The sequence below is a fragment of the Lingula anatina genome, chromosome 2, assembly GCF_051362555.1.
Source record: "Lingula anatina isolate TDL-2025a chromosome 2, LinAna3.0, whole genome shotgun sequence".
NCBI lineage: Eukaryota > Metazoa > Brachiopoda > Lingulata > Lingulida > Lingulidae > Lingula > Lingula anatina.
The window spans coordinates 6,433,339-6,445,508 of NC_141768.1; the positions used below are offsets into that span (position 1 = coordinate 6,433,339).

The window sequence follows — 12,170 nt, forward strand, 5'->3', positions numbered from 1 at the left end:
TGCTCTGTCTGTGCATAATGAGTATTCTTATCTCAATCTGCAGCCTGCTTGTATTCAAATTTAATTCCTGTGATGGGCCAAAATTGCATCAAAACTCTGTGACACTAAGTTATCTTGGGTTTGTTCATGGTCCATGAACAGGGTGACCATGTCAGAGATAACAGCTAAAAATCCTGCAAAACAGGCTTGAATAAATTTGCACAACGTATGACAATACACCATTACAAATACACAGCCCTGTTAGTAATTTATATTACTGAGACTTTTTACACCTGATGACACTACCAAAACAGGCCCTGTGTCACCAAGGCAATCACCATAATAGCCTCAGTATTAGCTAGGTATGACCTCTACACAGGCCCTTTGGTGTCACTGCACAATGAAGCTTACAGTATGAATACCAAATGATAATCAAGGATCAACTTTTCCCTACTTAATCTGTTCTTTACATGAAATGCTTCCCTTTCTCCATTGAATGTCCTCACTCTTACAAGGTTTTTTGACACACATGACAGAAATCGACAGAATTTCAATGAGAATTATTTGAAAGAGATTTATTACAATATGATAATTTTAGGCAAGTATAAATGTCCACAAGAACAAGTCCTACATGGGTTACACTTTGGCCTACTGAACTTGATAGAGCAAACATGGCAGAAGAAATGTATCATTAAAATTTGCCAAAATCACATTAAGTTTTACCATTTGCAGAAAAAATGGCTGACATGTTTTCTAACCTTCAAATTTATTCCAAAATTCTTTTTTTTTCTTTCTTTTTTTTTTTTGTGCTTACTTTGCTGGAGACTTTATTTGAAGCAACTTTGGTGTTGGACCTCCAATTCCAAACATTGATGATCATGTCATGCTGAGTTCCCACTGATACAAGATACTTCAGGTTGGGGGAGAAAACCTGCAATTTAATCAAAATGTGAAGCACAAAAAATATAGGCAATGTTCGATATTCATTCTTTTCACAGTGACATTTGAGACTACACACGCAAAAAGACAATAATAATTGCAAAATGCCAAAAGCTGTATTCCAACTACGTGTTCACTTTACAGATTATAGTTAACTGTTCAGATTTTCATGCATACATTCCAAGAATCTTTTTTCCAAAACCGAAGCCACAAATTGTAAATATGATTTGCTCAATATAATCTCACAAAAAGAAAACAAACATAACTAATTGACACAATTTAGAGCTTGTAACAATAAAATATAATCAATTCTTTATTTCATCAAAAGTTCTGAATAAGATGGTGGCCATTGGATACTTAATTCATCTATAGACAACTTAACCAAAAAGAAAAAAAGTAGAAGGTCAAAGTGGATATAATTAAGACTTCGAAAAGACACAGTACATGTAAACTTGGCACGGCATGAAGAAGACTCCAAACTAATACCACCTTCAAGAGATACGGTAATGACTTGAACTTTTCAAGGGGGAAATTTGTAAATTTACGGATAGTGTACTTTTTTTAAAGTCTGAATCTTAGAATTAGAGCATTTACATGGAGTGGTAGCAACAAAATTGAAAAGCAAGCTATCCTACAGTTCTGATCTATACAGTGAAAACACCATAAATGCCATATATACTTTTTTAATGATTCCAAATTTACATACCTGAAAGATTGATAATTTTCCACATTGAAAAGATCTGAGTCATTACCTTATATACCTGAGTATGCATGTTTCACCAAATTAAATCCGTTAAAAAAAGCACCGTGTCCTGCTAAGCTTAATCCATTTAATAACAGGTTAGATTAATTCTCAGGTGATCTGCTAAATTATGTCTAGACATAAATCTTTTATATAGTAATTTGAATAGGGGAAAACATTTCAGTTATCCTAAAATTTTGCTTAATCAAGTAATATAAGTTTTCATTAAGATTATACATCTCTAATTCTAGAGGGCTCTTGTTAATTTTCTTTATCTCTGGAGGCTCATCATGCGTGATAAAGCATGAATGTCCTTAAAGGTCACAGCAACATGTAATGGAAAAGTCTGTCAACTGATAGCAAACATTAGTCCTCATCCCTCCAGTAAACTTATAGTGTAAAAAGCAATAAGATAGGTAAGATAATTCAAGCATAACTTAAGTATGGTATATAAAGCTAAAAAAAGATGGTATGTGAAAATATTGCCTTTGTTCAGAAATGGTCAAAAACAGGACACAGAAGTTCAGTCAATGAAGTCACAGTGTTAACTACACTAGACTAGGATTGCAGATACATGATCTTACTAGTTCATAAAATAATACCGAAAATTTAAATAGAATATGACTGAAAATGTTTTACGGACTATTCAGTAAGAACCTCAAAGTAACATTGGCTAAATATACAAAGTTTGCCATGCATCAGTGCATAATATAGGTATATTTTGATGCCTGCTGATAATGGCATTGAAAACCAGTCTTTTATCAGAGATAAGCTGTTATTTACAGCAAAATGCTGTGCCAGGTGGTACAAAAATTAAGTTATTTTATGTATGAAAACATTTCTGGCAGATTTATTACATTAAGCTGAACACAATTCAGTTTCAGCCAAATGTCTCTTTTATGATCACAAATTCCTGTATCGTGATTCACCGATGAATTTGGCAAAGTTCTATAGGAAGTTAGAAATGGATGCTCTGGAGAAGCATTCAGTATAAATCCTGCATGGCTGCACTATGTCAAAGACGTGTGTCCTTATTGGATTTGGACGACAAAGGTTATGCAATTTAATAACCACAGGGCATAACTGGAAAAACTAGTCTCATCTCTGTCAAGAGATCAGTGAGAAATTTGTGAATTCCTTTCAGTATTATGTATATTTATCTTGTCATCTTTTGGTTGTTAAACCAAAAATACCAAGGATTTTTTTTCTACGGAGAGGATGCCCCTGGCATAAGGGAGTGAGTGATAAGATCCCAAACTTTTTGAGTGTCTTTGTCACAACACATAAAAATGATTAAATATAGAACCATGAAGGCAGTGCTTTAGTTTCCAGATTTAAGAAGTTAAATGAATTCATTTGACCTACCACACTTTGCAAGCCAAACTTGTGTCCATGGAACTCGGCCACTTGGACCTTCTCCTCTATGTCCCATACCCGCACATGGGGCTGGTGGCCACTCTGAGAAAGGAATAGGATTGATGAAATTGAAATTTAAGAATGACAGTAAATATGAATCAATATAACCCAGGCAAGATATGGTTGTTCTTTACAAAATTTTAAACATCTTCCATAGTCTTCATACATACTTGTAAACATGTCTGTGCAAGAGAGCAATGTTAGTGGTTACAACAAAACCTTATATTTTTTATACATCAACACACAAATGGCTGACAACATTCTTTGTGTGTCAATCTATCAGGAAAATTATGTGGCTACTTTTACCTCAACATGTAGTATATTACATTATGTACAGTGCACCCCTTACCTCCCCTGTGGCCAAATGTTTGCCATCTCCTGCAAACGCCAGGCAAGTGATGGTCTTCTTGCAAGTGTTGAAGATGTGGCTCTGTTTGTGTTTCCTGGCATTGAACAGGACAACAACACATCTGGAAAATAAAATAAACAGTATATACTATACATATTCATCTTTTTATTATGTGTTGTAAGTAACAACAAAACTATCACCTATAATAAACATGATTCTGTGTATACCTTCAATTTGAGAGGTAATCTTACACATAATTCAAAAAGCAATCATATGACTTTCTGATTCTGCTGGTAGAATTTGAAACATTTTGTGACATACAGTATATTCCTTTCACATGTATTTAAAAAAAGAATACCTGTTACTCCTTTTTTAACATACAAGAACTAAGTGTTTTTAATGTCATCTTCACTATAAGACATTGGTTGACAATTAAAGAAAAGTATCTCATACCCTGCAAATAATATCAATGTATAACTCAGCTTTCCAATTTTATTTCTCAAATGCTGTAAGGACTGACAAAATTTACTATCCACTGTCCTGTCTTACACGTGAAGATACTGGAAGTTTGGATATTGTAAAAAACACATGGCTTATGATCTTGTTCAGCATCTCAAACTTATTTTAAAAACAAAGCCAAAAGTAACAAAAAAGGTGATGCCAAACAAACATATATGAGTCAGACTTATTATTGACATTGAGAGATAAATTCTCCCATCACAGATTAGTCTGTGAAAGAACACTTTATTTGTCACCTGAGCCAGATAAGAACTGTCAGCAGACAAGTAATGACAATAATGAAATGTTTGAGCACCACCAACATGCTACAATCTAATTACAGCTACATAGCTATTCCCTTCTACATCAACTTGTAAAGTGGATGGAGTTTCCAAAATTGTACAGAAATTGAATTTTTCGCTGGGTAGTTTCTAGTTTATGTGTGATATTTTTTTGGTCTACTTTGACAAAAAGGTAACATCGTCTAATACAGCACAACAAAGGGGTGAGTTGATCAAATGCACTGGAATGACCTTGGGTCAGATTTTGCATTTATGCAGCAATTAAACCAAGCATTGGTAGATACCATCACCATTACTATTGGCAAATGTACATGTCTATAGCACAGATTGGTCATGGTGTTTCTTTATTGGTTCTTGTTTCTCTTTTAGGTTTTATAATAAAGTATTTTATGTAACTTAAAATATCTATTTTATTAGATAAAAAATTGCAATAGCACATTACAGCATTTAAAATTCTAAACCATCATCAATCCCTTTCAAACTGGACTAAGTAGAAAAATAAAATAAAACAAAAATTATCCTCGCATCCAATATTTAACCTTATTATGGCACCTTAATAATAAATGAAAATAATCACAATTTTTTTTTATTTCTTTTTCTAAAATATATGAAGTTCTACAACAATGTAACTGATATTGCATCTTTTGTTTTTCCCTCCAATTTACTTTATTTTTGATTATTCATCTTTCTTGGTTCTATGGAACTGAACTTGTAACTGCATACTTGTTTCATATATTCTTACTCAAAAAAAAAAATAAACAATTTTTTTCAATGCTCCACACAAGAGACATATTAAGATAATTTACAAATGATTGCCTGTAATGCTCTACAAGTATATAAGCAGGCCAGTCAAAGAAAGCAGTTTATTTACATCAAGTATGGTATTTGCATTATTCACACATGAAAAGGACATGAAACTTGCCTCCCAATGTGACCCAAAATTCCTTCACCAAATTATGCATCCAAATCAGGTAGCATCATAGGACAATTTGGAACAGACCAGCAAAATGGGCTTCCTCGGGCATTTCAATGTTTTTTTTTATGGGATCATCTTGGAATTGGGCCATAAAAATGGGGCCAGAGCTTTATTATAGATATATGCAAAATAGAAAGGTCAAAATGGTATGAAAATGTAGTTTGTACATGAAGGATGAGTTCAGAGCCTAGAAATTACATTAGCATCATATACTAGCTAGTTCTGGTGCTTTCACCTATCTATCAAAGCCTGGCAAGGTGTGTCAGCTCCATGTTCTGCCCCTTAAAATGGACTATTTCACCTTGTTGTCAATACTTTCACAGCATTCAAACAATAACAACAATGCTCTTTAACAGTCACTGGCAAAGGTAAATGAATCAAATTTCTTATGTGACAAATTACATCTGGTCTGCACAAATAGAAAAATGAAGTATCAAGTTATAAGTACTATCAAAATAACTAAAGCCACAATCATATTTCAACCAATCACTGCAAATCAATTATAACATCTACAAGATATATCAAATTAATCACTCATTAGAGAAGTAATTACTTCATGTTATAACCTTAGTACAAGGAATAAATAAATGTTGCCTAAGTACCAAAGTTCCTTCTAGGCAGCTGTTTTGTGCACAGGTACATGTTCTATTACTGAAAAAATGTAAGTATTTGATAAAGCTACAGACCAGCACCTGTGCTTCAGATCTGCCACCAGTCTAAGTCTTGAAAAAGTTACCTGACCTCAGTTAAGTATTCCATTTGGAGGCAACTTGTATGTCTATTTTGTTTTTCGTTCCTTTCTTTCTTTATAAATTTTTGAATATGCGTGCATTTTTGAAAAGTCTTTCATGACAAAGTTAGCAGGGCAAGAAAGTTATGTGTGCACTATAATGGAGTTTTTATATAAAATATCTTATCCTATGCAACTGAAGCGGTTATTTTAGGAGGTTTAAGGGAGGGGGTGGCGGCAGGACCTTTAATACCCCCTGCAAAGATTCCACAGTAAGTTTTAATTGATATCTTGTTGACATAAATGTGTTGAGTATTTCAGCTTTCCTCTTCAGAGCTAGGGTACCCAAACAATGCAGTCGGCACACAGCTGTACACAAGTCAACTCCCCTGTTACCCCACAAGTTACCTGTACTTTGTGTAGTTGGTTGGCAAAGCACACCGTCCACAAATAAAGAGGCAAGTCTGTTTACTGACTGCCCACAGCTCACTTGGACAGTGCCAACTGGGTAGAGAAGGAACAATAGCTGGAATTTTATACAGGATTTAGTGAAACCCAACTCTAAACCTAGCAGAATAAATTCAACAGCTCAGTGAAGCAATTTATTGCAAACCCACATCTTCTCCATTGGGTGTTCTTGAGCAACCCCATCATAACAAAATGACCTTAAATTATGAAGTGCTAACTTGCAGCTTCATGACATATGTCATAAAACAATCATCTTTGGCAGAAATTAATTTTCCCCAAAGGTGTTACTCAGAGTCTGATTTAAAAGCTGATTTTCGGATTCATAAAACTATGAGGAATTTTGTGCCTCACCTGTGATTATATTCACGAAAAATTTTTTTTATAAATTTTTGGTAATTAATGGCCTAAATTTAGTGCCACAGGAGTGTCCTGGTGTATGACATGCTAGCCTCCCCCATAACAAATCCCCACACCACAGAATAAAGCACATTATCTCCAACACTGAAAATATTGAATACAACTACGGTCTCTAAGAATACTGAATTACATTTAGCACACTTCGGATGGTTTCTAAAAGGTCTTATTCATAACATTTTAAGACCTCCATCAAAACTAGATATACTATAACTTCTGCTATATATTCTCAAAGTGTATGAAGTGATCCCAGGGTGGTCTGCAGGCAAGGTTGGTTTTCATAACTAAGAAAATCCTCATGGAGGACCAACTACAATACAATAATGCATGTGACACTGCAGTTGTCAACATGTCAGAATGGTCACCTAAATCCTCTCTTCCATGTCCTTTCACAGACCAAGGCTTGAACCCCATCAGAGTACCACTGAATCTTCACTGACCTTTTTGATGTTTCTTCAACTTGTGAAACAATAATGAAATGACTAGATGATTGTGTGAGTTTATTGTGTGTGTGTGTGTGGTTGGGGGGGCACTTCAACTGAGGATCATAATTGAATTACTATTAGTAGCAGGCCCATAGCCAGCAAATTCAAAAGGGGTGTTCTTTTTCTGAAGAAGTGGACCTTTTACTCAGGCCTTCCCAACTACCAGACTCGGCACCTACGGGTCCAGTATAAACCGGTTTATCAGACCACACTACCCGTTTTCAAGGTGTGTGTCAGATCGCATTACAGAGTATCAGCCACCACACCGATTTTGCCTGGTGCGCGATGTGATAGCAATGATCCTAAGCGGGGTTGGAAAGTAGTGCATCTCATCTAGATTCATGCGCTGCTGCAATTTTCTCTGTTTATGCTCAAATCTGACAGTACCGCAATTTTTAACATAAAATTTAGGTTCGGACATAGCCATTGATGTTTTGTAAATAAGAACTTGCAAACTTATATATTAATTTAGAAAAGTATACCTAATTTTGATAACAGAAGCATATTCTGTCGGGGGTTAAATATTTTTGTGACTACCGGGATGGACGAGATTGAGGGCAGGGGTAATCCTAGAGAGGGGTGAGAAACGTCCATTGTTCTCGTCAGCGAGGCTGTCCTTTTTCAGGGTTTGTACGCACGGACAGAAAACTTAAGTATTGTGGGAACGTTACTAATGAAGCCACTGGTAGTACTAGTAGATATCAGCCTGTAGTCTTGAACAAGCGCCTCGATGACGAGTGAACAGTTGTCAAAAACAAAAGACCCAGGTGTGGTAGTTCAACTACTGTTGATGCGTGCCGCAACGACCAAACCTAATTGCTCCTCAAGGTCACAAAACAATAACCGGTACTGACGGCTAGGCTCATCTTAATCATATAAGTAGCGCGTTTCCACCCCCTGATTGAGGGAGTCGTCTGTTGTATTCATGCGACTCCTACTTGACGAAAACGAGGCGCGATACCCGGATGACAGGTAGGCTTACAGAATTTGTGATAGGGTATGATACTCTTTTATGCGATCTGACACACACCTTGAAAACGGGTAGTGTGGTCAGATATACCGGTTTATTCTGGACCCGTAGGTGCCGAGTCTGGTAGTTGGGAAGGCCTGTTACTGTAACAATGAAACTTACGTGTACCTAGATCGAATTTTACCCAAAATGAACCTTTTCCTGACAAAAGGGGCGGTTCTTTCGAACCCCCTGAACCCCCCTGGCTACGCCTGAGTAGTAATCAAATCAAGATAACGGTGTTGTATTTTTTCATCCAAAAACTGCCCTGAATACCAAGGACCATAATGTACAAGATGTGCCACTCAGTAATTTTCTTTTAATCATACTTGTTCACTGCTACTGTAATCTTGTTTATCTTGAAACTCAATGTATTTTGTGACAAAATGTGTGCAAATTACAGCTCTGTTTTCTCTGATCTTTGTGAGATCAGGACTTGGTTAACAGTGGGCAGGGCAATCATTATAATTTCATCACCTTAGGTATATATCCAAGTATTTTGACATTAAAATCCAATACGTATCTTTTGATAGATCTTCTTTTTAGCATTTTTGTAATCAAATTAATGCATTTATTTCATTTTTTTAATTACTTAGTACACTTTCTGCTCAACATAAGAAATGTAGAATCACTCTTAAAAGATGAAAACAGTTACTATAAATTCAAATCTCCAGGTAATTCAATTCTCCTTCATAACATAAAAATGATCAGACATGAACTTGAGCATACTATATCACATTTTGCAGGATTTTTACACCTAAAACCATCACTTGATATATATATATATACCAGGCACCCAGAAGAGATCTCACCACTTATGGTTAGCAGTGACTGACACAAAGCACTAAACCCATCTGATAACTTGTCTCTTCCATCTTAAGCAAATGCTACCAAACAATCTGGGCTCACAGGCCTGTGCTTGAGACATATCAACATCTACCTCAGAAACCAGTGAAATGACAGTTTCAAAATAATGCCTTAGACATTTAGATAACTGCAGGGAGAATTTGCTCTCAAATTGATGTTCAGAGATCATAAACAGTGAATGACTAATTCATATTGAAATCTAATGTTGTTTCATTGGTTATTAAATGTGTTATGGCGAACAATAACACCTTGTTTTCCCCCCTCTCATAATTTTATCTACGTCAATATCTCATTCCCTGTTCTATGTGATCCTAGGCAGACTAATACTTAAAAAAAAAAGACAAGCGACTCATCTTTCAGATTTGATCTAAAGAGCTCCCGCAGATCACCTAAGTACAAGGTTCTACCTGCAGCAATCTTTGTGAAAACTAATCACGCTGAGGAAGTATCCATTTTTGATGGGCAAAAACAGATGCACTGTTTTTAGGGGAATTTAATGATGATGTACCCTACCTGATACTGTATGAGAAGAAGCTACACAGGAAAGGGAAATTTGCACATCAAAATTTGTCATGATTTTTATCGCGATTGAGCAAAAACAAAGTTATAACACTAATCCCAGCACACAAATTATTTCACTGAGGCAATTTGCTCCGTGGGAATGGCACATTGTCTAGACAAGATTTTGTTTGATAAATGAAAGCTGTAATTAGATAAAACACCCATTATCACTTTAATAGAACATATAACAATAAGAGTTACCGCTTGTACTACATGGTGGTGTTTTCTCTAAGAACAAAAATTTATTGGAATGAAGCTTAAATAAATCAAAATCTCATGAAAGCAATTTCTACTTTTAAGATTTATAACCCATAAGTGCAAGTAAACCACAGGAAATTGAAAGAATACGAGGCGCTATATATCTTCAGTTTCCCATTTCACTGTCTGCCATCTCATGGCTCTATTTGCTATTTGTCTCTGTTAAAATGGATTGGAAAGTTTTAATAACAATTATCAACCCCATCATAAGCATTTTTTACATTCTGGGAATATTATTGTCTGCAGTGAATTCTCCACACCCCTCCCCTCCCCAAAGATATTATAATAACAAACACCTTCTGTAATGGCTATAAGGACCTAATAACCTGTCCAACTTACCATAGTTAACTCCATTTGTTTGACCAAATGCTCCCCCTATTTATCCTTATTGTGAAAATTGATTTCAGCAGGAGACCTGTTTATAAAGCATGTATACACAGTCAACAAAAGAACAAAATGCAACACAAACTCAGCAGCATGAAATATGCTATAAGAGGGTAACTGAACCTTGGCCCAACACCGTGCCTTCGGCCTCATATACATGCCAGGTTGTTGGTGTACAAACAGAAAAGAAATTGTGATACCTGTTCCCATAAAAAGAACGACTGGAAAAAGTGGTTCGAACGAGAAATGAGACCTAATCTCAACAAAAGATTCATGCAACGAGTTACCAAAATATTCTGGATTCCTGTCTTATTCAATTTTGTTTGTCCTCTTCAACACTCAAACAGGGTCAGAAAGGACTAGTTTGAACTGGAAAGATTCTTTCTAAAAGATAATAAACGCATGGTGTACAAGGTAAAAATGCATTCAACCACTACATATCCACTGAATTGCCTAATTTTTACTTACTGCCACACTTCTTGTACTAATCTTTCTCTTTTTATGTATTTAATCATATTTATTCATTCGCTTTTTAAAAAAGAAAGTGAAAGATAAATATATGTAAAGTAGAGCGTTACACACTAGCCACATTTGATGTTGCATCACATCTTCCTTCTGATTCCTTAGCTCACTATGGTGTAGGAAAGTGAACTTTTTAGTTAATTTTTGATTCAGGAGAAGGAACTTCTTCTGCACATTTTGGTGTAAGAAAGTGAAGTAACAATCTAGAGACTTGACCACTTGATATCTCAGGTATCTAGTGGCTAGGTCACTCTAGTCACACTCACTCTTGTCTCTCCTAATAATACCCTAATCGTGATCTAAGGGCCCATTCCCAGTGCAACTGTTGGTCTATGTAGATTGAATTAACTCCATGGGGACTCTCACTGAATGCAATCAGATTAAGGGATTAGCACAGCTCCTGGCATTGAATAAAATACATAAAAACTGATAAAGCTGGTGATCATACTAGTTCGTTCTAAACAAGGGGTGTGTTAATCTAATTGCATTCAGCAAAAGTCCCCCGAGGTTGTATCGATCTACATAGAATGATATTTCCATTGGGAATGAGCCCTGAGTGTCCTGATGGATGGGAAGGAGAACAGACTAAGGTGGGGCCCTAATACAATCTGAATAAATTTTGCTCTTCCTTAAATGGCATTTTTTCAAACTCCTGTCTGTAAAACTGACTGTGGGTGACTGATGATCTCCACTGAGGCCACACCTGAGGAGGACTGAAACTACATCTGTCCTTAAATGTTACCTGAATGGCATACAAGCAAGAATGTGTAGCTGGAGCATCACTAGGATCATTCTAACAACTCAACTTCTATGAGTTTAGTTCGACTTCCATGATGTATATTTCATTACTTTTAAAAATGTAAATCTAAAGATATCCCAGTCAATCTTTAATCTCAAAATGGTAACTAAAAGTGTAAGTGCAGTGGGTGCATCTGGTTAGGAAGAAAAATATGGAGGTCTGCAAAACTGACAAGAAGGGTGTCATGTTAAGGGCTCATTTCACCGCCCAGAGTGTAAATATGCTATTATACTAATGCAATAGAAAATACCATGACATGACGCAGTGTGTGACAGAGCATGGCGACGGGGGACATCCAGGGAGATACCATCTCCATCTGAAGTCATTTAGATCCTACAATGTACTAATTCATTCAAGATGAAACCACAAGTACAATCAAAAACCATTTTGACAATATAATTCTCACCACTTAATTTTTTGGCTTCAGTACAATTAAAGTGCAGTGAAGAAAAGATTGGGTTGATGCTTGAGA

General features: G+C 35.9%; 1 protein-coding gene across 9 annotated transcripts in view; it reads right to left on the reverse strand.

Moving 5' to 3' along the window:
• The window catches only part of LOC106162032 (uncharacterized), a 40,979-nt gene that overhangs the window by 20,671 nt on the left and 8,138 nt on the right, over positions 1–12,170 (reverse strand). For all 9 annotated transcript variants that reach the window (XM_087003708.1, XM_087003704.1, XM_087003705.1 and 6 more), the window contains exons 3-5: positions 3,426–3,546; positions 3,026–3,118; positions 794–910 (exon numbers count right to left, since the gene is read on the reverse strand). In XM_087003708.1, coding sequence (XP_086859834.1) covers positions 794–910; positions 3,026–3,118; positions 3,426–3,546 — 331 coding nt within the window. The remainder of the gene's footprint in view (positions 1–793; positions 911–3,025; positions 3,119–3,425; positions 3,547–12,170) is intronic.